The following is a 24,936-nucleotide window of genomic DNA, read 5'->3' as shown; positions in this document are numbered from 1 at the left end:
CCGCCCACCGCGAGTACAGCTAGCGCCATGTGGCGGATTTTCGGTGAACTAACCCCCAGAAAAACGCGAAAGTTTTGACCCTTCTCCGAGCTCAGTCGGAATAGTATTGACCCGTCTGAAATTATTGGGGTCTGGAGTGGTCAATAATTTTCCGGTTTCACTTGAAGAAGGGTCAAAACTTTCGCGTTTTTCTGGGGGTTAGTTCACCGAAAATCCGCCACATGGCGCTAGCTGTACTCGCGGTGGGCGGAGCTCAGAGAAAATAGGGTCAATACTTTTCTGGCTTTTCTACAAGAACGGTCAAAACTTTCGCATTCTTCCGGGGGTTAGTTCACCGAAAATCCGCCACATGGCGCTAGCTGTACTCCCGGTGGGCGGAGCTTAGAGAAAAGGGGCGGAGCTTAAAAATAGTGCCGTACAATTAATTTCAGGGGCCCGCACCCACCCAGGGCCGGCACAAGTGAAAAATATTTTTTAAATTCGGAAAAAATCGGAAAAAATTGGAAAAAATTGGAAAATATCGGAAAAAATTGGAAAAAACTTGGGATTAAATCTGGGGTGGTAAAACTTTGGTTGCATACCATCATTCGTCTTCAGGGCCTTGGAAAAATGAACTAATTGAAAAATTGATTAAAAAAACTGAAAAAAAATTGGAAAAAATTGGGAATAAATCTGTGATTATGAATGAATGAATGATGACGATTATCCATTTATAATTCCGATGGCGCTTCTGTCGAAATAATACTTCGTGACTACATTTGACGCTCAAAAATCTGAGCCAAGCGTCAGCATGGAATTGCACCTTAAGCCACTTATGAGCAGTTGTAATAAGTTCACATGTCTGACATTGTAGGGTGCAAGCTCTCAATGAAGTTTTGGCACTGATCTCTATACATATACCTACTAGTAGTCTCTATATGTATAAGTGAGTGTGGGATTTAACAGGTTTGTAAGTTCAAACCGTGGTTCAAACAAACCTGCAGGAACTCTGTGATGTGAGCTTGACAAAATTGGTTTCGGGAATAGTTTCGGAGTGTTCATTATACCATTTTACTCAATCAATTATTAGACTTTTCCAGGCAATTATTAGAACAGGTAAAACATTTTTAGTGAAGTAGTTGACTATTCCTGCAAAATATAGATTTTCACGTTATAATTTTTCGTCTATATGAACGTTTGAGGACGCAATCGGGTATGATATATTGGGTTTACAAGGTTTATTCAACGAATTGCATGCTTTTAAACATAAATATTATAACTGTGACAATATACAGCTGAATGTTCTCATCACAGCTCATCGATTGATGATGTAAAAATGAATGCATTTTTTTTTATTTACACTTAACGAGTCACAATGATGGTAAGTGCAGCCAAACGAATAGTTTAATACATGTGTAACTATCCGTATGATAAGTTGTCAGAAATATTTCATAGTTCAAGTTTTACGAATGTAATACACATGTTGTGAATAATTTCGTTGGCGTCATCATAAACATGATCATGCATGATGATGGATAAGCTGTGATATGAATTGATTTCATCTACTGAGACTGACCGGTCTAAAAAGTTCTATGACTTCGTTTGCAGATGCAAGATTCGCGAGTTGTCGAGGAGTCTGACCGAGCATATCAACAGCTTCTGGATCGGCACCGCGATCAAGTAAAAATTTTACGACTTCTCCTTGGTTATGCAAGGCACCAAAATGTAGTGCTATTCTACCAGACACATCTCGTTCGGATAGATTAACACCTGCCAGATAGTACGATACTAATTTCTTGAGGTTACCCGATGCCGCAGCTGAACAAAGTCGCTGACCAAGCCACAAGCCACATCCGGATATGTGGGCTCCACACTGGACCAGTAATTTGATCACCTGCAATATTTGGGGTGAGTATACGCATAAAGTTGAGTTATTTTTATCGCAGATGGTTGTAATAATATTTGGAATGATTGTTACCTCGTGGTGATCATTGTCGATTGCATCGATCAACGGAGTTCGATCGAATTTATCGCGCAAATGAACACTAGCACCATTCTCTAGAAGATAACGAACGACTTTCAAGCATCCCTCAGAAGCCGCAAAATGAAGGGGTGTTCGTAAGTCGGCGTTAGTCTCGCAAAAATCAGAACCCTGTAAAATAAATTAATTCTGCCCATTCGATATGCTTTCACGAACGATGTTGTATGATAATGTATGAAGTATTCGTCATTCATACTTCATAGCTATATAACAGCGTGATTTTTGCATCGTGATCTTTTCATGATGTAGCTGGCGATCAGACTAATTAATAAAAAGAATAGTATATCATCGGCGCTTGCAGTTAGTGACCCGTACTTCTGTAAGGTCAGATTTACATAGATGATGTTTCGTTTATGAAAAATGGACACGTGCGATCTATTACAACTGAGAGAAGGTCAAAACTCAACGATATATTATATTACAGAGACGTACGTATTGTTTTATCTCTTTGAGTTTCTCAATATCCTGATTCATTATCGCGGACCCCACCATTCCTGGGAACAGGATATTTCTCAGCTGAAGAATATCATTTTGAGAAGTGAGATCCAAATTCCTGGCGACAGCATCCAAGAGATCGCTGTCCTTACGTGGTGACCTTTGATCAGCGGTCAATTCGCCCCTGATATTTTTTGACATAATTTCACGCTTCTTCTTCAAGTCCCACTCGGGCTTTGCCAGAACGTAAGCCAGCTTTGTGTACGCGGCTTCCGGAGTCATGTCGGATCCAGATAAAACACCTGGACACGAATTATATTCACCCACGGTACAAAGAAATCCATACTTCTATTGCAAAATCATCGCATGAGCCAGAAAGTAAAAAGCTCCCCTTACCGGCGTCTCGAAGCGCGGCCCCAGTTTCATAAATCGCGCTGACCGTTCCCTGCGAACACTGAGTGATGTTGATTATGATGACGCCCTCTGCGACAGCCTTTCGAAATTCCTCTAGAATGTCTTTTCGATTCGAAGGCATATTTCCTGCTCCGTAAGACTGTAGGATCATCCCTTTGGTCGGGGGCTGGACCGCCACCCTTATCATCGCTGTTGTGATACCAGGGAATAATCGAAGCATTGTGACGTCCTCGCAGAGCCTTGTGTCGACGTCGAACTTCTCCAGAGTTTGGGGACGAAATATTAATCGATAATCGACTGGAATTAATATTTCACATCATACTTATTGAAATTTGCAAATTAAACGCTGGCGTTGAATCGATCACAGGTTCTTTGAGATTAATATGTACAAATTTTACAGGTACACCTTACCATCTATTGTAATACCGGCGATAGCGAGAGGCGCGTAATTCGGCGAATGAAAAGCTTTGAAAGCATCTGTAGTCCTCTTGCTGGTACGATTACCGCGCATTAACTGATTGGCGAAGAAAACGCAGACTTCGGGAATGTTGTAGTTGCCGGCGATCAGAAGGGAAGTGAGAAAATTATCGAAACCGTCGCTCCGAGGTTCGAAAATTGATATTTGAGAGCCGGTGACTATCACGGTTTTACCTAAATTATTCAACATGAAGGAAAGAGCCGAGGCGGTGTAGCTCAGCGTGTCTGTTCCGTGGAGTATCACGAATCCGTCATAATCTGTGTAATGGCGCTGTAAAATTATTCGAAAAAAAGGAAAAATTCTCAACTTTAGCGAATTTTCAGAGTCCACTAATGTTAAAAAGGACCCTATATATACAGACCTTTATATCCTTTGCTAGGTAAATCCAGTCCTCGGCTATCGCGTTACTGGAATCGATGAGCTTGTCGTATTCCTTGACGCTGTAGATGACTCTCCGCTTTTCGGAGGTGATCCTATAATTATTTTTTATTATACTGTAGTTGAAATCCCCACAAAAGTGAAATTAATCAAGTTTCATGTGTATCATACGGCAACACCAGAGGTCCGTCATCGCCGAAACTTTTCGAGGCGTACTCCTCATCGTGCATCTGAGGATAATTTCGCAGCAGTTTGACGATAGAATTCGACGTCGGGACGAGGGCTGAAATAACGAAATAATATAATGAAATAGCTTTATATTTTATAATTACGAATTTATTTCAATACACATATGCGAAGTTTTTTCCAAATTTTCATATCCTATAGGATATATCGCGTTACATTATGTAGATATGAACTTTCTTTGTATTTTTTCTTCTCTACTGGCTGTAGCCTCTCGGTTGAATATGCGGGGAAAGTGCCGCTCGCAATAAAAGGACATACTTCTATGCAGGTTTGTTCGAAGAATGAGAAGGAATTTTTTTAACAAGTTACCTCCGGTGTTATTTCTGGTCATCCCGATTGTTCCGCCTGTGTAAATGACCAGGACTCTTCCTTCCAGATCTCGATTACCGGACTGCATTCTTTTCTCAATTGTCACACGCCTATACACTATAATTATCGTTGATATACGAATACATACATATATTAGAGTGGTTTTTAAAAGTGTTTAGACTCACCTCTCAAACGCTTCCAATTATGAAAAAAAAAAAATTTTATAATCCTCCAAATCGACAACTTCGATTGGCAAATCTGTATAACTAATCATTTTTGGCCTGATTTTAACATTCAATAAATGCTATGAATATAAATTGAATTTTTTTAATTTACTCAAATACTATACTATATTAAATTTCTACTATATTGAATACTATCTAATTTATCTATAGCATTTATTGAATGTTGATATTGGGCAGAATATAATTAATTGCACAGATTTACCGATCTGAGATAACGATTTGGAACATAATAAATTTTCTCAAATAGATACGAAGTGACAACAAATTTTTTTTTGCAGTTGAAACCGTTTGAAAAGTGAGTCTGAAACATTGTATGAAATATATTATACAGACTCATATTATACACATGTACATTTATATCGTATAATAAATGTGATCATGTGGATTTCGGTTTGGCTTGAACTTCGTGAAACTTTACAATTCAACATTATAGTTAAATGTCATAATCTTAGCGTCCAGACTTCGTGATACATATAGCGTTGTTTAGCTTAATCCGCGCCCAATCGAATTATCCAATGAGGTCAACATTTTCCTTACTTTCTAAACGCTAGTTTGTTATTAGTATATCCCATGTTTCGCCTATAATGAATCAATTGAGTTTCCAATAAATCAAAGGTTTTTTTCTCACACTAAAAAATATGATATTCCGGTGGTCCCCGACTGACCGAACACTTGTCTTCTACTCGTCGCACTTCTCTCTGCTTCTACAATCTCATCGCAAGATTATAGAATTTCTTTTGCAATGCAAGATTTGAATCATCTGCATAAGCGATTCTCAAAAAAGTTATAGTATTGATGGAAAGGAGATGTAGTTTTGAACCACAATCCGCGAACGAATAACAACTGCGATGAGATCAGCTTTGACCAACTCTAATCAGGCGCCAACATTCCAGCATTCTTCAACATTTCTTACCCCCCTCCCCCCTGCAATAGTCACTCATAGTGGCAAATTCCCCCGCCCCACCGCAAAGTATTATTTTGAAGAGGACCCGAAAAATATCGGAAAATAAATAACTATAACTGGCTTGAGTTGAACTCTTTGACCACCGTCAACCGGGGTGAAGCTGAATCAGCGTGGCGAATCGTAACTATTGTAAGTATAATGACCGCTTCATTGCGAAATCTCTTCGCTTTATGTAAAACAAGTGGAGTCGATTTGCATTTTTATTTTCAATAGCCGCCTGACTTGGAAAAAACTTTAAATTACACCGGATTCATCCCAATTTTGTCACTGACTCACCCGCGTCAACGGTATCTACCGAGGAATTGATAATCGGTTTTACATCTAACAATAATTGTAAGACGTTATCGAGAGTCTCGAGTACACGGCTAGATATTTACCCCGCCTCAGTCCTTCATCGACTGGTCTAGGTATGCGTGGTTTTTATATATACCTAACATGAACAAGTAAATTGCTACAGCGGAAAACTCTACTCTGCAAGTAGAGGTATACTTATAGATATACGAATATTTACGTAGAGTTGAAAGACTGAAATGCATGACCTCTGCATCACGCGTTGCAAATACTACAACGGGCTACTCGCTGCACTGTATCTGAAAACAAATTTATTTGAGAACTCGTGATGAGATAATTTCACTTGAACGATCATGATAGTCCGACCTATACCTATTTATAACATTTATCTGGCGTCCGATGACAATTAGAAGCGCCCCTTATCTGCACGAACTATATCTTGTCTATATCGGTAAGTATAACCGTAGTAGACCAATTGTAAAAATATCAATTGACGGTTACTATAGATAACCTGAATATCAATGTAATTCCGATATCAGCTTAAGAAGTACATGTAAATCACATGGGCATGCAAGGAATCGCACAGCCACTGACCACGCGATCGGGGGATATGTTATAAAATCAGGATCAGTCTGATATCGGAGCTGCGTAAATAGGTTTCGACGCAACGATGTGACGTACACTATATTATTTCTTTTTTGAATCGAGAAAGTAGTAAAACTTTCAAGTTATTCATTGGTTTAGATCGGTAAATCTTATCGACGTGATATCCCTGGAAAATATTTTCACCGATAATAATAATGATTATATTATTGATCCATTACCGAAGGGTACTACCGAATGTGTTTATACCTAAATATTTATCGCTATGGGGGACATTAAATAGGGTATGAAAATTATAGCAGAGATATACCATCGATACAACCTATAGGCCACTTTGCTTCACGCTCCATTGCATTCTTTGATTGTCGGTTCCGAGGTCATCTGCCTCCGCGAATAATATGACGAAATTCTGCAATCGTGCTTATAAATTGCATGCTCCTATACTCGGAACAAACATCTCATAACTGACCAGATTAAAAAAGGCAAATATTTTCAACAGCCAATTCAGTTTTATCATCAACGCGTTGAACTATTATCACTCTAAGTTGAACGTAAATATCCCCCGCATTATTCAATTGATTTGTAGCTATACCTATGCTTGTAGACATCGCTGTTATTTTCTAATTGTAAATCAAACATTGAACAGTTAAAGACCATATTATGATGATAGGTTTCCTTCAGTAAATAAACAAGAGCAAATGCCATGCACCCATCCCTTATAGCTATAATTAGTGCATGTACGATAAATTATTTATCATAATAATTAAACTATGTACGTGCGTACGTATGCACGTTTGTACAACTACTTCTTTTTTGGACGTTACGTCGTGGATCATACCATCTGATATATTTTAAGTCTTTCCTACGTAGTTGTTACCTGTCTAATTGTAAGTATACAGCGGCCTATATTTATCTCTGTACAAATATAGTTACACTCTTGGTACAACTGTTGCCTCGCATGCGGAAAAAGAGATTAGATCTCGGATTAGACTGTTATCAGGCCCCGTTTATTTGCTGCGGCCATGCCATGATATTTATATTTCCGTACCATATTCCTAAAAATACAAATACAATTATTAGAAGGCTTTACCCGAAGAAAATAGCCATAGGTTCCGTACAATCGGCCATACCAATTCATGCGATTCTCCTGCGATCTCCATTCAACAATTTCACACGACAGTTGATGAACTATTAATTATGCAATAAGTGAATAGCTCGGCCAGAAGGCCCCTAGAAGTCGATCATTTTACAGCAACGACTCTGGCGCGGCAGCTACTGCTGGCGACACACACCAAATTCAATGGCAACTCATTGTCAGATTTCAATCGGAAAATTCAAAAAATTCTTGCTAGCAGGGGTTCCCACCGTAATAATCCTTTGCGCAATCGTTTACGTTCTTCAGTCAACGGCGCAATCGAGAAGTCGGAATCGTTGGCTCATTCGCTCCAATAATCGATTCAAGTCGTCGTCAACTTTTTAACCACATTTTTACCACGTTCAACTCGTGTCGAATGTTGCAATTTTTTTATTGTGTTTTTTACGAGACCTGTGCATTGTCGCTGCCGACTTTGCTGATATGATTGACAGTTGTCTGAAGAGAACAACGATTAGATTGGTTCCCCTGAATTCGTGGTTAACCTAGGACGGTCATGTACCCTTGTTGAATTGTCAAATGGAGGCAAAACTAACTGCCTATAGAGATCGAAAGCGAAGACGAGCCATGGTTGAATCAATGAAAAATTCTGTACGTGGCGTTCTGACCTGGGGAAAGACGGATACCACAGTAATTACCGAAACTCCGCCGCCAGCATATGTCGAACTTGAGGTAAGGTTACGTTATTTCCTACTCGCGTCCAACTGTTGATCTGTGGTTGATCCTTTTCATGGCAGGTGAATAAGCAACGGTGAAAATAAAAGATTCGCACTTCAGACGTAAAATTCGGATGTATCAGATAATCCAGTTCACTTTTGTTATCTAGTACAACGATATTTGGATTTAGGCATGTGTATTTGTTTTGTATTCCAAATTTTCTACCTTCGTTTGGTTTCACTATTATGGATGCCGTGACAGTGACAATGATAATCGTATCTCGTATTGACTACTTATATGACAAATCCTTAAAATTGATCAATATTTCTGAATGTGGTTGGTGTCCATGATTATTGCTGAAAGATGGTGTAAAGGGTGCTGGAACATTAGTAATTGCAAGATTTCAGGATAGGGAGGACATAGAGAGTATCCAGTCGGAGGAAAGTCTGGACTTGTCACCGTCGCAGAATCCAGTTGTAACACAGGTTACTTACCTGCTGTACTTTCTTCTGTGGGCAACCCTCTACATGATTGCACTTCAGTTCGAATTTGGTGCCGTCTACTTCATCCTGTCTTCTTTAGTTCTGATATGGAAAAATACGCGATCTGGTCCAAAGAAGAAGGGGGAAATTAGCGCATATTCGGTATTTAATCCGAACTGCGAAGCTATCGATGGGACTTTAAAGGCTGAGCAATTCGAAAGAGAAATCAGGTTTGGAGCCTCGAGCATACGATGAATTGTTATTACACAAGAAAACGTTCTCGACAAATGTCATGAACACAAAGTTGCGGACTTTTGCTATTCTCTCTGTACACACAAAATATTTACCAAGCAGAGAATAATAGAATATGGAAAAATGATTGAGACTTACTTTCACTCACCTCAATTTATGTTTGCTTATTAAGAAAATTTCTGTTAGATTTGGTCCAATAAGAATATCTTTTCAACATAAATTTTCTCGATTCTCTTCAGCAATATTTTATAGCTATGCAGTATTCCTATAACAGGTGATATCCCAATTTACTATCAGCCTAATACCCTAATCAGTCAATTCCAAGCTGCGCTAGAACAATGGTACGCTAAATCTGTTTGGAGGAAAACTTTTCAATTCTAGAAAGGCTACCACATTCCACGTTCCGAATTTGAATCATTACATGCAAAACTTTTACATTTCAAGTGTTATCATTTACCGTTACAGAAATTTCATCCTTGTTGCAAGACTTTAGCTGCGTTGTCGTAGCATTGGAACATTTCTCCAAGAAATATTGCTATCTTATTTAGTGGTTCGTTAAGGATAGTTGGGATCAGAGCCAAATCTGTTTTTGACCGTAAATCGTTATTCTGACATAATAATGTTCGGTCTAAGTCCATGATTTGGTCGTTTTTCATCCGACCAGACAGTGTGCTAGAAACATATCGATGAATGCTCAAAATCAAGTAAATTTCAACTATAATATTCTCATTTTTATGCTCACCTTAGTTCTGCTCCTTTGTTCGTCGTTTCAGTCAAATTGTGCATACTTGCGATTAATTTATCAATCGCCGAAAATATTCTCTCTGAAAATTAAAATTATTCCAATCTGTTTGTCTATTCAGGTGCGTTGAATGTACCTTTGATATCGTTGAGTTCAAGAGGAGTAAAGTTTTTCAGAGCTGTTTTTAATTCCTGCTCTAGATCCTTTGGGTCCCAATGCAGAACTACGCTATCTGCAAGCCTCCATATACTGAGCCCAATAATTTGCGCAATAATTCTATTACGGGCTTGCATTTGCTGATCAGAATTGAGTTCTAAGGACGTGGAATTCCTCACGGTCTATGATTGCAAACAGTGTTGATAATTAGTTATTTTATCAATTTATGATAGATAAGAAATGAGTCGAGTTTTACCAGAAAAGCAAATGAAGTGTGTGGGATGTCTGTGAGAAGCCTAGGTAGAAGTACAAGACTTTCACCATTCTTGCAGGACTCAAATAAACTTAGCTTATCAAAATTTTCCTTGGATATAGAATCACGTACAATAGCGACTGCCTGAAGTACCACCGACTTTATCACATCAGATCCTGACACGGCAAGACACCCATTCCCTGAAACATTAGCCATCGTGTAATTGAAATTTGGTATGCGTCGTCCAAACATTGGGTCATTATTCAACTAACCCTGTAAAGCGCTACCATGAACAGCTAGGTAAGCCATTATTTTAGACCGCAAATATTTAGGGATACTTGTGCGGCAAGTATCCTCAAATTCATGAAAGAAGCAGAATATAATGGTCCTCCGCGGTACCCAGTTGAGCTCTTTCCGCAGTTTAGCAATAACTTTTGCCAATTCTATCGCTGGTCTTACTCCATCTCCGCTAACCGACAGCATAATCCATCTATCTGACAATGAGCATAAAGTGAAAATCTGTCGAACACCCAGTTTTGGAATTCATAGTATCAGTCCTCGAAAATTTGTTACCGGACTCCCGAGATCCGCGAAGAGTCGCGACGACGCCGGACATTCCTTGAACGACCGTGTGAAACAGATTGAGATTCGAGAGAGTTGTCCTGATGTCCTCGTGATCCTCATTCGCATCCGTTCTCAAGGTTGGCTCGGTTAATTGCCTGTATGCCGAAAGGGTAATATATTATTTAAAGATTACTGGGTGTTGTGAATAGACCGCAGTGTCTTTGGTCAGTGATACTATTGATTTACCAAAAGTACACTCTTAGTACGGTATTAGCATAAGCATGTGCTTCGATTTATTTTTATCTCTCGTCATCTCTAATTTAAATAGCAAATAGTACCCTTTAATACGTGTGATTCAAGTTCCAGTTTGAATTTATTACCGCGATTCGAATTGACTATCAAATGTTGATCCAACTATTGATAAGAGCTTTTTTCTTAGCTCTCCATTATTTTCTATTTCGAACATCTCTCAAAATTGTTTATGAACCTGTCTCGTGAAAGCCGGTGTCACCATCGTGTAATGCACTCAATCTTCTCGCCAAGGATTATTTGCAGAGCCATAGGTCACCCGAATCCCCCGGTTCTCGAAATAGTTATCATCATAACGAGTAATCTTTATACAATTTCAGATTGATTGTTGATAAGTAAAGAAAATTGATTTCAATCCCCACATATTTATATAGCTCGTTACTCCTGCTATTTGATCTAATTTACTACGCGCTCTAGAATTATAATGCATCGAAATTCGACATCATGGGCAGCAGTTGAATGGTAGCTGTCCGCCTCCAAGTCTTGGGTTTCAGCTGCGCGGCGGGTGGGAACAGAAATAGTTATATAAATATTAAAAGAACCGGGTATTGCGTTATAAGCAACAGAAGGTGATCTAAAATTGAGATACACACGTAAGATGTAAAGTATGTCGGTATATCGGTGCGAGAATACGTCTCGCCGTATACACGAAGTCTATAGTGGAAGACGCGTGCCCTGGCGTGCGTTTCACTTTTCCCGCAGCGCACATCATTATTAAGAGATCTGCTCAACGGTACGTTCCACGGATACAGCGAACTTCTCTTACAATCTATGGCATCGAAATAGAACGATGTCATACGCGTTGAAAAATATTATCAAAGGTCATCTATTAATTCACGCTCACAAGTTTCATAGTGATGTTGCCGGACTTGAAAATTTTTTCCCCAACCCTGTCCTCCTCGGCTAATTCTTTATTATATCAATCTCTCTTTCTCTCTTTTGTTGCTGTGCGGTATTAATAAGTCGGATCTCGACATACGTAGGGCGAAATTTGTTGTATGCACTCTTCTGCAACTCCTCCAAAAGTAGAAACTGCAGCTGTCCAGTATTCTCAAGTCCGTTTCCTGCTAATTGAAGGAGCTTTCGTTCCTCTCGTAATTTTATCGTTCTTTCGGTCGAAAATCTACCTAGTAAAAAACCACCTAGCAGTGCCAGAAAGCCGATGAAAAAAATGAAAGAAAAGCACATCCGTTTTGTGACGAACTCGGTTGACTCCCCGAAGCCCCTTGCCATTTGGAAACTCAACACGCGATGCATTGTGTACTCGGTACGTGTGCTTAGCTACAATAATATACCAAGTAATATTTAGCGTTGAGAACTATTCAATATTTTACAGCACGGGGGATGTTGCACAATTTTTTTTCCACTGAATATTCGAACTGGAATTATATACCATAAACATTCCGATCTGTATTCTCACGGGATGTTCATTTCAGACTAAGTGGGAAATCATTCCGCTATTTTCCAAGAGTATTTCGTACTGGCGTCACTCCCACCTTGGCGGAGCTTATTTTACCCGCCTGTTATATGGATTTAATAGTCATCGAGCAATATAACATTGTGCTGGACCGATGCTTTGATCTATCGATTGTGAGTCCGAATAGCTTATACTAATTGATCATAATGTTAGGTAAGTACAGAAAATTACTAATTAATGAGTTAGGTTCAATGAAACACGAAGAATGAGATTTTTTCAGTAGACATGAACTACTATTATTTCAGATAAACCGGTCTTTTGAAATTTGAGAAAAAAATGCGACCTATTAATTTTTGAGTATTTCGGGATACAAGAAAATGATAATCAACAAAAAAGCTATACTCGTAAATGGCGCGCCTTTATTTTATAGCTGAAGTGCAGTTATTGACTATTCAAATAATTTTCACATCGATTCATCCATAGAACCACAGGGTTATCCTGGACTTAATTTCTGAAATTCTGACAGCTCATAAGTTTCCTAGAGTCGAAGTAATATGCTGCAGAAATTGACGTACCATCATTCCACAGCCAAGCCAACTGCTTCGGGGTCCAAGACACTTTTTTTACTTCGAGAAACTGGCCCATCTGGAACACAGGTTCGTGAATTTGCATCGGTGTAATTATTGGGCGAATGAAAACATGTAATGATTCTTTTTCTTTATCGTTACCTTGGTGAAAATGTTTTGCAGTCCGTTTCCTAATATCATCGACACCTTCCTCGCTTTGCGCCCACTCAAGAACTAATCGGCGACCATACAGATGAGTGCTCTGACACAATGCATTGAAAGCTTTCTGTAAATTAAGGTCAATATCATTCAGCGTGTCGTTTAATTGTGTCATGTTCTCAAACATAGATATGGTAAGATTCTGAAAAAGCACTACCTTTGCATTACTCTTTGTATAGTAATCCACAAATGCAAATCCTCTGTGAGAATCGGAACTCGCCATTTTTTTGGGTAAACGTAATGCTTTAATCTCACCGAATGCTCTGTAATCAAAAAATAAGAGGTTTTTCGCACGAGTAAAGTAACAAACAGTTGCATTCAAAATAAAAAGCTTATTGGAATAATGAAGCTGTGCTTACTTGAATAGTTCTTGAACCTCGCTGACGTTTGCTTGAAATGGTATATTTCTGACCAAGATTTTGGTACCGGTTTGTTTGCCAATCTCAGCAGTTTTTCTTGCAGTAGTAGCGTCGGAGCTGAAAAGTTTCCAAATTGACTAGTTTATTTTCGGTTTTGATTATTTTATGCTTTGGAAGATGAAATAAATCTTCATACTGTAATGCTCTTTCCGAACGTTTCAGTTCGAGAGTTTTTCCATCGACGACCGTCGTCTGAAGATCCTTCAACGCCCGTTCAGCATCAGCTTTCAGTTTATATCTGATAAATCCATAGCCCATCGATAATTTACTACCCGGACTATTTGGGTCCTTTTTCATTGCGATATTGACGTAATCCAGGCGGCCACATTTTCGAAAATGCTACGTGGTAAAGGGAATGGAATAATTGAGATGCGGAGCTAGCTTCGATTTACCAAGCTCAGTCATTGCTTGAAGTGTGACATACCTCTTTCAGCATTTGTTCTGTGGTTGTGAAGTTAAGATTCTTTACGAACAGTGTAGTATCTGGCTCAGGTGTCTCGTCATCTTCACTGCTCGATTCCGCTCCCTGTTGGGATGATTTCTCATCCTTTGCCTTCAACTCATCCACATTGCCTGAATTTGGTAAGCTTGATTCCACCTTGTGGGACATTAAGCTCCGAAGTTTCGAATTCTTTGGGGCGACCTTGAAGCTATTATCAGGAGCCCATTCCAGGTATAAAGGCAGATGCTCAAATTTCGTGTACGCTAATTTCATGAATGCCACACGTGCTTCGGAGGGTTCCAGAAATTCGACGAGAGCTAAAAAAAGACATGCATTAGTTGAAGACGGTCTTGAACTTTGTTATTGTATTTCTGGTATCGATCAATTTCTTTGAACCCCTACATACCTGTAATACCAGAAGGTGGCATAATTACTCTTCCCAGCTCTCCATGCTGAGCAAACATCTCTCTGATTTTCTCAACGTCCGTTCGTGGAGGTAAATTTTTTACAAGGATAACAGTTTTAGACCTATTCTCGGGTAGCTAGGAACCAAGCCATCAAATGACAAGCTATAATCTTTCGAATTAAATTACGTACTAGGTAGTGTCAGAAATTCACCTGATTAAATGCGTCTAAATGAACTCCATTATCCTCCAAGAATTTTTTGGTGTCTTCAACAAGCTGAGTCTCACCCAATGCAAGTCTGACAGCGACACTGGAACCTTTACCACTATCATCCAAAACCTGGATGAGATACGAAATCGCGGATTATGAATTAATAAACTTTTCAGGTTTGATGAGATCCAAATCAATTTTGACCTACCTTTTCTTTTGTAGTGTTATACGTCGCTGCAATAGCTTCTACGACTGCATTTTGCCCAAGAAAAAGTGTGTTCCAATTAAGTGAACACCCTGCGGTAGCCTTTTTCTGCGCCTCTTTCTTTTTCTTAAAATCCAAACTATCTGTGTCAAAAGAACAGAAAATCTAAAGTCTAAACGATTCAGATGAACTGTTCAGCAAGTTATAAAGATAGCGTTCCCAATTTCATGTACCGACCATTCTCAAGTAGCTGGTCTGAAGTCACTTTTCCTTTGCCTGGAAGTATATGCAGCATTCTTCCATTGAGAACAGTCCCGTCTAGCTCTACGTAAGCTTTTACCGCATGCTCTGGCATCATAAACATAACAACACCAAAGCCCTTTGGTTTCCGAGTGGTTTTATCAATGGGTAGGTTTACTTCGGACAGGGGCCCGAACTTTTCAAACAAAGCTTGAATATCTGCTTCTGTTGTGGTATAAGCTAAATTCCTGACAAACATCCTTCCCGACTCTGCTATACTTTCCTCGCTCTGCAGAGCTTCCTCTTGCTCCTTCCATCTTGCATTACCCAGCTTATTAGAAGCTACATTTGATTTCTCTGCCACTTCCTTTGCCTCGTAACTCGATACTAATAAGCGCTTTCCATCCAAAAAACTCTTATTTTTATTTAAAGCTTGTTTTAATTGTTTCTCGGTCTTAAAACCCACGTAGGCAATTCCTTTGATTTTAGGGGGTACTCGTATCGATTTTGGCACTAGCGGATGAAAGAATTGCTTTATATGCTTCTTCTTGTGATTGTACCCAAGGCCCCGCACTTTTACCGTGAGTAATTTCAAGGGCCCATGGTTATTTTCTTTTATTTTTATCTCGCTACCTTTCTCCATTGAATTCGAACTTTGTGTTTTAGTCTTCAAAATTTGCATGTACTGTGAAAAAAAAATATATTACAATACCCTTTGTAATAGATCATCAGTTGAAAAAATTGTAGGCTTAACACACCTCAAGATCTGATATCTTCATATCGGCAACTCGTTCCTCTTCATTCTCTATCTTCTCGCTCTCATTTCTTAAGACAGCCTCATCCTCTTCTCTCGTTTCTTTTTCATCAGCCTCATTGCTGTTATTACCTTTAGGTATTCTATCGGTGGTTGTGTCATTGCTCCAAATAGCATTTGTCCCAGCAATTGCATGAGTTTCTAAGAATTCCGTGAATAAAGCATCATCCTTGTGCTGTGAAAATTCTTGTTAATTGAAGTTAAGTAGTAAAAACCAATGCGATCCAAGTAAACTTATTGTAAGGACTGCAGATTGATGAGAAACTGACCTTTTCCAAAACTTCTGTAATTGTGTTGCTTTTTTCTTGTTTCATTTGTTTTTCAGAATTATTTCTCCCTTGGACATTGTTCTTCGTCTTTGTCGTAGTTTCTGGAATTCGGTCTGCTTGGGCCTGTACTTTTTTATATGCATTGCTGTCCGGAGCATATTTGCTCCAAGATTTTGGCTTTGAAGTATCACCTATCAAATTAAAATTGTGACATGATTACCAGATACCTTACAAATTAAATTACACAAATTCTATATAACGAGTGTGAAACTGAGATTACCTAGTTCAGCGCAAAGTGAAACAGTGATTCTGGAAGTATCTATGAAACTATTATTAAAGTATTCTATCGCAGCTTCAGCTTGTTCCTCTGTTTTGAGCCCTATGAAACCAAAGTGACGAAACTTTCCTTCCTTTGTATATTTTAGCTGAACATCAGTCACAACACCTTTTTCACTGAACAGCTCCTTCAACTTTGCTTCCGATACCTAACAGCAGTAATGAAGAGTAAATTCCTTAAGGATAGATTATTCTCTCGTCATTGACGCAAGCAGAAATACATGAAGGACTAACTTACACCTTTTGGGAGATTCTTCACGATAAGCCGAGACATTTTAGAAGTCTTATCCACTGATTTTTCAAATTACAACCTCAATACTGAAAGTTAAGCAGGCTCTACACGTGCGCCTCATCACCAGCTTGTTATCTAAAGCTATATCAGGTGGCGCTAGGAGGCTCATCGTGTTTGCCACAGTGCCTCCACTCTACCAATAGGGCCACAACTTTTCAAATCTTCAGTGCAACAAATCCCTTTGATCTAAGATGTGCGCCTCCGATCTTGATAGTTTTAAATGCACAGCAAACGACCTCCACATTTACTCAATCGACGCTTCAGGTAATACCTTTCAAACACTTTACAGTATTATTTTCATTGAGACCGTAAAACAGGAAAAGAAAAAGTTGGATTCGATCACGTACATTCGAGCGTACATACATTAGGGTACATTTCAGTGACCAGCATGCATCAACGTACTCGACATACGTACGTACATACATACGTGCAATTATAATTAGATGGTTGGAGGGTACGCTCAGGTTTGAGCTGAAGTTTCTCACACCTGACCAGACTCAGTTTTCACAAATCTGTAGTCGCCGTGATGCATCATAAATTCAGAGCTTCTCGGATTAGTTTCCAGTTTCAAATGATATCGATGATGTTCGATCAATTAATTACCCATCAGCTGCCATCATAACGAAATGGAAACTACTCCGGGAAACGAATTAATTACCGCATACCGAATCGGTCCCGTATAAATTCCAATGATGACGCAATGACCGATGATTTAAAATTTTTCGGTCATTTATTCAAAAGTTGATCGAATTTCACCGCGCTGTACGTAATAGGAAGCGATACAGAGTAGGAAGGGCTTGTTCCATGATCTACGCGGAGCAATAGCCGACATAAGATTGAACATTGCCCATGCAATACGGAACGTCGGGGACATTCCATAACAACTCTCAGAAGTAGCTATGAGAACGACGTATAGGTATATTTGTACATGTATAAATGAGAAAACGTCTGTTAGTACTTAGTAGGTGGGGTGCGGTCGCAGCCGCGGCAATTCTGTTAGTTCTTGGTCTCGAGTAGGGTGATGTGGATGGTTTCCTTTCACCTCTTCGTCGCGGCGGCTACGGGGGTCCCCCCTTCCCCCCACTTCTTGTAGTCAAATATCTGCAGGGAATAGAGCTGACGGAGTCGGGCAACAACCACAATAACGCGTGTCCAGGGCGGTACGTACGTACGTACATTCTACCAAAGTAACACCAAACCTTAAATCCCCGCTGCAGTATCTCCGTTCACCTCAAAGCGATCGGACATCGTTCGATCCTCCGCGACGTACTCTCGCGGTTCAGTCGACCGCCCGACTCAAACTCGTAATACTACATGTTTATCTCCATATCGTTCTGCTCGTGGTGCTCGTGTTGTAATGTGCCGAGGAAATTGAATTGAACAGCGAATCGAACAATATCTCGTGTACACACTTTTATGCTCTCTGATCATACGTAATATAGGTATAAATTTATAGGTGTACATACGTACGTACCAGGGAAAGTTGAGCGATCCAGCGATATTCGGAGACGAGAGTTTGTAAAGGTACCATGGATTGGGTGAGTTTTATTTCTTTTCATTCCTTCCAGTCCGTTGCACGAATCATTCCATTCTAATATCTCTTGTAACGCGCTGTGAAAACAGAAGTAAAATTATAACCGCATCGTCCGAACGGTCTATTCTGTTTATCGTTATCAACGAAGAGACGTACGCCGGCATTCGCGAGAGGCCGAGCTCGCGACGAGTAAGAGATTCCCTCGAAGGACTTCTCCTTGAAGTTTCTTCCGGGCCAACGTCGACATCTTTTGAACGTCGACCCGCGAATGATCGCGGTGAATATCCCAGGCCAACGATCCGTAATCACGAATTGGCCGGAAATATGAAGCATATGCAACGCGCAACAAGGCGTTTTGATTCCAGCCCCCATGTCCTCGTCGCAATCACAGTTCCCGTGTACCTAGATTTCATTTACCGGTCGCTGTTGAATATCATTGCTCCCGAGACTGGCCTAAGAAACAGCTGAGAAATGTCCCAGCTTTTAGTACCTGATGTTGAGAAAGCTATGCCGCACACGCGGCAGCGAGTGTTGCACGCCGAGTTCTTTGAATGCGGGGATCCGATCGCGATGCCGAATACGTCTCGAGCAATCCAATTTCTAAGATGATAAGGAGAATTGGACGGCTCGCTATTACCGATTTCGACCATTCTATACAGCTAATAATAACGGAGGTGATCCGGTGAACCTCGTACCACGTACGTTTTCTTATATCGCTTCGGGATGCGATATAAGTTGCAATGATAAAAATCGTTTGATCGTAATTCCCCTTTCGGAAAAGTCAAGCGCTTGTAAATTATCGTACAGAAAGTAGATCAAGGTCACTATTTCGGCTCCGTACCTCGGCATGTACATCATCGTTCACCTTCCATATCCCGAGGGCCCACTATCCGGTCGGCCGACTGGGTTTCTTGGCGAAATTCATCGCTACATCCGAGAGAAAAAATTATTGGCTTACGGTTGAACGTGTCTCGTCATAATCACTGTAAATGACGCCATTGCATACCTGGGCGCTAATTACACCCCCGCAATCGGCATTTCCATTCGACAAGCGGACGAACGAGCCCACGTCGAGACTGGCAACGGGTGTTCGCCGCTTTACACTTTATCGGGTCTTTCGCATACCGGACGATGGTCCATGATTTGTAAACATTGCCAAAAATGAATGGAAAGGAATTTTTTTTAGCGAGACACGACCGAGTGTGTCAGGCTTCGCGTTCGCTTGTGCGCGCTGTGTAAGCGGGTATACGCTACGCCACTTCGTGTCCGGCCCCGCCGGCAAATTTCTTGTCGAAAGTAAAAGTTCCGAACCCAGTGCTCCCGATGCGGTGGTCACACCGCTTCCAATTCGAGGAGCTCTCGTGATTCGATTACGCTTGCGGACTCGGAGTCCATTGATGGCATACCTACAGGGGGTAATCCCATCGCCGGCGCGGGCCATGATTCATGGGAATGATAAAGAACGATTCGATTACATTCGACTTCATACGAGTAGGTCATTCGTACGAGTTCGCGAAAAAATGACAATTATCAACGAGTCTGGAAGTCCCGAGCGCGAGCGAATATCATCCGGGATGATTGCAGTCTTTCTTCGACAACCGCGCGCAACCGAACGCCAAATACGATTAACCTTGGAAGACCAGTTTCCCGACGTGTCGCGTTGTCGCTTCGAAAGAGAGTAGGGAATATCACGGCAAACCATAAATTCCTCGTTGTTTTTCACGATTTCGAATTCACGGGCGAACACCTCTGGCGTACTCGCGCGCCTTCAATTTTTACCGCGACGAATTCAGTTCGGGCGAAATGTCTATTCAGCTTCGTCACGTTTTATTCGCATTGGCATCATTGAGCGTACTCGGATCAGCGGTTACAATAACTAATCGACTATGTGTATAATTTCACTTCCAAAGACGAAGTTCGTCGTGCTTGTAGATCCGTTTCATCTCCCTGCGTTGCAACTCTCATCACGGATGATCTCGTATCGCTTGACTAAAAATACCCCACAATCGAATACCGCGATATTACAAGTCTCCTTCCGGGCAAGAAGTCGGAGGGTTCGGGAAGAATATGGAAGAATATGCATAACGCCGTATCACGCGTACCGTTGCAGTGCGGAATGCAAGGACTCGCAGTCATACGTAAACTACTCGTAAGAATCGCCCACCGTCGCCCTATATCGTTGCAACTATCACCGTGCAAATGCCACCGTGGATTCAAAGGCCGACCTCAGTTTCGTTGCAGCGTGCAAGAGCTGATGTACGGGAGTGTTTCTCGCCGATGTCCTTGCCGCGAACATTCCGAATAGCGAGTTAGAAAAGCCCGTTTACCCGAGTGAATACGTCCGGCGGCCTATCGTAACTTGTCGAGCCGACTCCGCGGCATATCGTTTAACACGTCGGTCCGTTCCAAAGGAAGACCGGTCCGAGTCGTCGATGTTTCTCTACGACCCCGCGTCAATTTTCCCCCCCGCGGATACGAAGAGAAAAATGAACGATCCGACGAGAGCGCTGCGTTACAGACGACCGGGAAGGCCGAATTCCTCGGACAATCGAGGTGATTGTCAAGGTCACCGCTTTTTAGAAACCGCATCGCGAGGTGGCCCCCTGAACCCGGTTTTTCCGCCATCCGCGAACGGCGGAATTCGTCTCGTTGTCGGGTGGACGACGTCGTCTTTGTTCTCCGCGGACTCGTTTCGTACAGATTTCTCGCAGGGAAGGGTGTGCGAAGACCGCGTATGTCACGAGTGCCGTACGTTTCGACGTACGAAGTCTGAAATCGAAGAGCGGCGCGTCGCATCGTCGCACGAACTGCTGTCGCACGAATAAACACGCGTGAAAACGCTTTCGTCGTCCCCGTGACCTCTGCCGGTCGTCGATATACTTTCATCTCCAAAGTCCCCGAGTGCGACTATTTTGCACGGTGCGCGGCGTCCTTGACATTTATTTTTCCTTGAAAGAACAATCGGTGCTCTTGCCGCTGGATTTCTCGACGCACGCTACATTTTTCAGCGGGGTCAAACACTCGGACGATTTGCAATTCACGTGCACCGGTATACCTTATGCACGTACCGTATACGGGATATCGGGCGCACTTTCACGCGAGGATGAACTTGGCTCTTGGTCAGTTTGAGGAAAAGAAAGTGAGACACTCGGTTTCAATCGCTACCTTGGTTCGATCCCCTGCCACCTGCAGGGAATTGTACGACGATGGAAAAATCACGCGTATCGTTATACAAGAATATTATACGCTTGTTAGAACCTAATCGCGTGGAAAATACACAGTTTCTGCGTTGATGCACCATCGTTATTAAACGCTAATACCCACATCCGTTGGTAATCTTGTAATCGATAATAAAGGCGTCTCATTCGAAAATATACGATAAACAGGTAAAACCTTTAATTACCGCCACAGCGATAAAAGTATTGAAACGCTCGCGCGTTTTGTAATACCGTAATCTTTACCGTAAACGAGGGGAATCTTAACGACGGCGAGTGGTCGTCACTTTCGTCTCGTTTGAAACGCCCGTCAGCCGCGAAACCAAAAGTACCGAATCACCCGAAAATTTGAACGAGGGCGGTGGACGATTTCTCGTCGGCGTAAAATATCTGAAAATTTCGGATGGGCGGGCGCCCGAGTTTCAAGAGCTTGAGCCGAAGGCAATTTCTCTGGTCGTTGTACGACGTTCCTTCTCTGCTTTCTCTTCACACATGTTGCATAATTAGCGAGTCGCTCTGTCACGCCTCTACTTTTACTTTACTCATAAGTTAAATGGACGCACGTAACATCGATTACCCACCTCGTTTTTAATCGACATACATATTATTGCGTTGCGCATACCCGTGTGTCGCCTGCGATCCAATATTCGCAGAAATATGTCGTTCTCGCGAGTGTTTAGAAGGAGATGAACTTTCTCCCGAAGAGCCCGCACGTGGCATCTACGAAATATTTGCAAATGTCGAATCATTCTGCAGGGCGGCGAGAATGATTTGAAAAGCGAGATATACGCGACCGCGTTATCCTCTACGACGATCGACGGCGCATCCCGCGGTGTTGCGTGATCGTATCTCCGACACGGTTTCGTTTCGGAATTAGCAAATCATCGGAGCGACCTTTACAGATTTTCACAATTTGGATTATTGGAATTACATAAACCGAATCAAATACGCCTTAGGCGTGGCGTTAGAGTTTCGGCGACGTTTACGAGGCTTATGGATGGCTCTGGTAACATTTACTTCGACCGGTAGGTGAAAATTGTGGTAGCTACCTACGAAGATGCTATCGCGTGGTGCTCGATTCGGACCTTATATCATATTTTATGGCCCACGGTACGTCGGATCGCTGCACAACGTTGGACACAGCGAATAAAAACTGACTAGGTATAACATCCGTGAACGTTGGCCCACCGAAACGGGGATCGGCCAAAGGGCGTTCAAGGTGATCGTGAGTAGCTACGGTACACAACACGGCTGACTCGCACCCCGGCACTGAATTCTCCTCTATCTGGAAACACCGGGTAGCATACAGCGCAATAATTCCTGTAGAGGAATTATCGTGGGTGTTGGTGCGGGGTGTTGCGGTAGCAATTAGATCGTCTGCCGTCGCAACGAGTATTCGTATAATCGAATCGCGATGCTCCTACAGCAACATCACGCGTTACGTATACTACATATTTGGATTTCAGTAATAACGCGGTTCGGTAAATTTCTTTTCCGCGGGATTGCGGTTGTCCCATGAACGTTAGTACGTAGTCTCTAGCGGAATGAAGTATGTAGATTTCTTTACGTAATGGTATTACCTAGTACGTCGCGTTGCGTCTTTGCGGCTTTCCCCGGGTGCTCGTATTGCTAAAATGAGAACAAATAATGCGGAGGACTATTTTACAAATGACTTTTACGGGGTGAATCCTATTATATCCGCTATGCGATCTCATTTTGCCGCGCGACTATACGTACGAAAGTCCCTGGAATAATAGATCCCGTCTTATGACGGAGGGCCGGATATTCTGGAAGGGTCGAAGCGGACCGGTCGACCGTTGCTCTTATTCGCCGCTTATACCTTCGCACGTTATTCACAACTCTGGACAAGTCTGATGTTGCGACGATATCGTCCGAGGTATTTTTAGTGGTCCGTATGAATCAACTTGCACCCTCGTGGCGACCGCAGTTATCGCACAATTTCGTCGACGAATTTACAAAAACGAAAGTTCCATGCTAATATAATCGTTTCAAACTTTCTTCTGGCGATTGAATTTTCACATTTCAGCCCGTCTTCCATTCAATCAACGCAGTTTACCTCATTATCATTATAATCATCGTCGTCGTCGTTATTAATTTCATCGCCAATACATTTTACCAAAGACAAGTTGATTTCTACCTGTTTATCTTTACAGAGGGTGCGGTCGGTCACCCGACTTCTGCTGCTGGGATGTTTACTGGCGTTCATCGTTTGCGGTGAGTAAAATTTTTCTGTCATTTCTAATGAAAGAAGGAGGAAAAAAACTAAAAAAGAGCATCCTCTCTATCGGACTTATAGACATACGGGTATGTCGTTCTTTGCCTCTTGACCGCGCATGTATAATGCCTTCTGTCCTTGGCGGATGCAGAAATTATGCCACGATCGCATCGAGCACAGCTTCGACTGGTCAGAGTGCAGCGTTCGCCTCGATCATTGCACGCTACGCCTATTTCTAGTTTCGATATCGAGGATTTCGACTCGAATCAACAGCTGGAGAAAGTTTCGAGTGTTGGTGTGTTTGAAATTTAGGCGATTAAATTAGTCCTCAATCGCCTCGCGTGCGACTCGGGATGAGCCATTGCGTAAAGGCCATGCGATGTTTTATAGCCCCCCTCACTCGAGCCCACCTCGAAAGTATCTCCGCAGGAGCGTCGTTGGCGTCGGCGACGACCGATGGGATCGTCGAAATCTCCAAACATAGTTGTTCGATCGTGAAAACAATTCTCGTCTCGGATATTCAAAGCTGTACACCTACCGTAACTCGACTCGAATGGCAAAGGTTTCGTTGGGATTGAAATGCGTCGCAGGCTCTACGGTTTACGGTGCATACTCACAGGTATTCCGATCGCGTTCAACTCCAAACGCGTCAACGTCACGTACCGCAGCGGACATCGCCTTTCCTTCGCGTGTCATCCGCGTGTCCGATTAATCGCGAGAGCCTCGGAGTTCACGGATGCGACAAGATTGAACGTAACGAACGGTCACAAGGGCGGAGACCCTCCGCCGTCCGATTTCACGACGGTCCTCGTCGATCCTCAGAGACGAGCAACTCCTATTCTCGTATTTATCAATGCCCGCAGGTCCGATCGATTGAAAATTTCAGGCCTCTGTCGTAAAATAGCTGTTATTGAATTTCTGCAGGCGCTGCAGGCGAGCAACAGAGGGTCGTGTGCTATTACACCAATTGGTCGGTATATCGGCCAGGTACGGCAAAGTTTTCACCACAGAACATCAACCCCTACTTATGCACACACCTTATATACGCTTTCGGTGGATTTACCAAGGACAACGCGTTGAAGCCCTTCGACAAATATCAAGACATAGAGAAAGGTAAAATTTTCGTACCCGTTGGACGATTCGCGTTGTTGGATTCTTATTCTTTA

General features: G+C 41.9%; 5 protein-coding genes and 2 long non-coding RNA genes across 19 annotated transcripts in view; 3 read left to right on the top strand and 4 right to left on the bottom strand.

Moving 5' to 3' along the window:
* Positions 1-1,202: 1,202 nt before the first annotated feature.
* Positions 1,203-7,696, bottom strand: LOC105685542 (L-asparaginase-like). Of its 9 annotated transcripts, none has more exons than XM_012399723.3 (10): positions 7,514-7,696; positions 7,432-7,438; positions 4,281-4,397; positions 3,897-4,008; positions 3,709-3,820; positions 3,281-3,617; positions 2,852-3,166; positions 2,453-2,757; positions 1,958-2,131; positions 1,203-1,873 (listed from the first exon to the last, which is right to left on the bottom strand). In XM_012399723.3, exons 1-10 carry the CDS (start codon positions 7,541-7,543, stop codon positions 1,538-1,540), a joined length of 1,845 nt encoding a protein of 614 aa, XP_012255146.2. In that variant the 5' UTR covers positions 7,544-7,696; the 3' UTR covers positions 1,203-1,537. The 9 variants fall into 9 exon arrangements, with proteins under 9 accessions (XP_012255146.2, XP_012255151.2, XP_012255152.2 ...); XM_012399728.3 differs by having other exon boundaries at positions 7,261-7,438; positions 7,514-7,655; XM_012399729.3 differs by having other exon boundaries at positions 7,317-7,438; positions 7,514-7,655.
* A 359-nt stretch (positions 7,697-8,055) lies between these two features.
* Positions 8,056-9,054, top strand: LOC105685544 (SAYSvFN domain-containing protein 1). Its single transcript, XM_012399734.3, has 2 exons — positions 8,056-8,208; positions 8,601-9,054. Exons 1-2 carry the CDS (start codon positions 8,056-8,058, stop codon positions 8,928-8,930), a joined length of 483 nt encoding a protein of 160 aa, XP_012255157.2. The 3' UTR covers positions 8,931-9,054.
* Positions 9,055-9,139: 85 nt separating this feature from the next.
* Positions 9,140-10,792, bottom strand: LOC105685543. The gene is made up of 6 exons (XM_048653450.1): positions 10,652-10,792; positions 10,351-10,568; positions 10,082-10,278; positions 9,806-10,007; positions 9,670-9,751; positions 9,140-9,599 (listed from the first exon to the last, which is right to left on the bottom strand). Exons 2-6 carry the CDS (start codon positions 10,559-10,561, stop codon positions 9,398-9,400), a joined length of 894 nt encoding a protein of 297 aa, XP_048509407.1. The 5' UTR covers positions 10,562-10,568; positions 10,652-10,792; the 3' UTR covers positions 9,140-9,397.
* On the bottom strand, positions 10,660-16,981 carry LOC105685541 (probable RNA-binding protein 19). 2 transcript variants are annotated; one of them, XM_048653437.1, is made up of 15 exons: positions 16,732-16,981; positions 16,438-16,642; positions 16,158-16,348; positions 15,833-16,063; positions 15,072-15,759; positions 14,838-14,977; positions 14,633-14,758; positions 14,421-14,556; positions 13,997-14,331; positions 13,709-13,911; positions 13,513-13,629; positions 13,311-13,416; positions 13,097-13,220; positions 12,944-13,013; positions 10,660-10,797 (listed from the first exon to the last, which is right to left on the bottom strand). In XM_048653437.1, exons 1-14 carry the CDS (start codon positions 16,765-16,767, stop codon positions 12,946-12,948), a joined length of 2,706 nt encoding a protein of 901 aa, XP_048509394.1. In that variant the 5' UTR covers positions 16,768-16,981; the 3' UTR covers positions 10,660-10,797; positions 12,944-12,945. The 2 variants fall into 2 exon arrangements, with proteins under 2 accessions (XP_048509394.1, XP_012255144.2); XM_012399721.3 differs by lacking the exon at positions 10,660-10,797 and having other exon boundaries at positions 12,766-13,013; positions 16,732-16,980.
* On the top strand, positions 12,079-13,279 carry LOC125500421. The gene is made up of 4 exons (XR_007277802.1): positions 12,079-12,218; positions 12,388-12,581; positions 12,674-13,024; positions 13,118-13,279. It is a non-coding gene; the product is annotated as an uncharacterized LOC125500421 (long non-coding RNA).
* LOC105685472 (uncharacterized threonine-rich GPI-anchored glycoprotein PJ4664.02) overlaps positions 16,953-24,936 on the top strand; it is a 22,495-nt gene continuing 14,511 nt past the window's right edge. The window contains exons 1-4 of one of the 4 annotated variants that reach the window (XM_048653434.1): positions 17,804-17,945; positions 18,242-18,323; positions 23,709-23,769; positions 24,695-24,883. In XM_048653434.1, the coding sequence (XP_048509391.1) occupies positions 18,315-18,323; positions 23,709-23,769; positions 24,695-24,883 (259 nt within the window). In that variant the 5' untranslated portion in view covers positions 17,804-17,945; positions 18,242-18,314. The other 3 variants (XM_048653435.1, XM_048653436.1, XM_012399577.2) reach the window with 3 other exon arrangements.
* Positions 17,824-23,724, bottom strand: LOC125500422. Its single transcript, XR_007277803.1, has 3 exons — positions 18,476-23,724; positions 18,260-18,396; positions 17,824-17,964 (listed from the first exon to the last, which is right to left on the bottom strand). It is a non-coding gene; the product is annotated as an uncharacterized LOC125500422 (long non-coding RNA).

Source organism: Athalia rosae, chromosome 3, assembly GCF_917208135.1.
Source record: "Athalia rosae chromosome 3, iyAthRosa1.1, whole genome shotgun sequence".
Lineage (NCBI taxonomy): Eukaryota > Metazoa > Arthropoda > Insecta > Hymenoptera > Athaliidae > Athalia > Athalia rosae.
Note: the sequence above shows the minus strand (reverse complement) of the source record. Positions and strands in the feature narration are given on the sequence as shown.

Bases quoted from the DNA above. Each gene is read 5' to 3' on its own strand.
- LOC105685542 (XM_012399723.3), bottom strand. From the start codon at position 7,543: ATGGAGATCGCAGGAGAATCGCATGAATTG. The intron at 3,821-3,896 runs GTATGATACACA...AAATAATTATAG, and splicing joins GACGGACCTCTGGTGTTGCC to GATCACCTCCGAAAAGCGGA. The intron at 3,167-3,280 runs GTAAGGTGTACC...TATTAATTCCAG, and splicing joins CGCCGGTATTACAATAGATG to TCGATTATCGATTAATATTT.
- LOC105685544 (XM_012399734.3), top strand. From the start codon at position 8,056: ATGGAGGCAAAACTAACTGCCTATAGAGATCGAAAGCGAAGACGAGCC. The intron at 8,209-8,600 runs GTAAGGTTACGT...GCAAGATTTCAG, and splicing joins CAGCATATGTCGAACTTGAG to GATAGGGAGGACATAGAGAG.
- LOC105685543 (XM_048653450.1), bottom strand. From the start codon at position 10,561: ATGCTGTCGGTTAGCGGAGATGGAGTAAGACCAGCGATAGAATTGGCA. The intron at 10,279-10,350 runs GTTAGTTGAATA...CTAATGTTTCAG, and splicing joins TCATGGTAGCGCTTTACAGG to GGAATGGGTGTCTTGCCGTG. The intron at 9,600-9,669 runs GTGAGCATAAAA...ATATGTTTCTAG, and splicing joins AACAAAGGAGCAGAACTAAG to CACACTGTCTGGTCGGATGA.
- LOC105685541 (XM_048653437.1), bottom strand. From the start codon at position 16,767: ATGTCTCGGCTTATCGTGAAGAATCTCCCAAAAGGT. The intron at 13,221-13,310 runs GTAGTGCTTTTT...CTTAATTTACAG, and splicing joins ATACAAAGAGTAATGCAAAG to AAAGCTTTCAATGCATTGTG. The intron at 13,014-13,096 runs GTAACGATAAAG...CCTGTGTTCCAG, and splicing joins TGCAAAACATTTTCACCAAG to ATGGGCCAGTTTCTCGAAGT.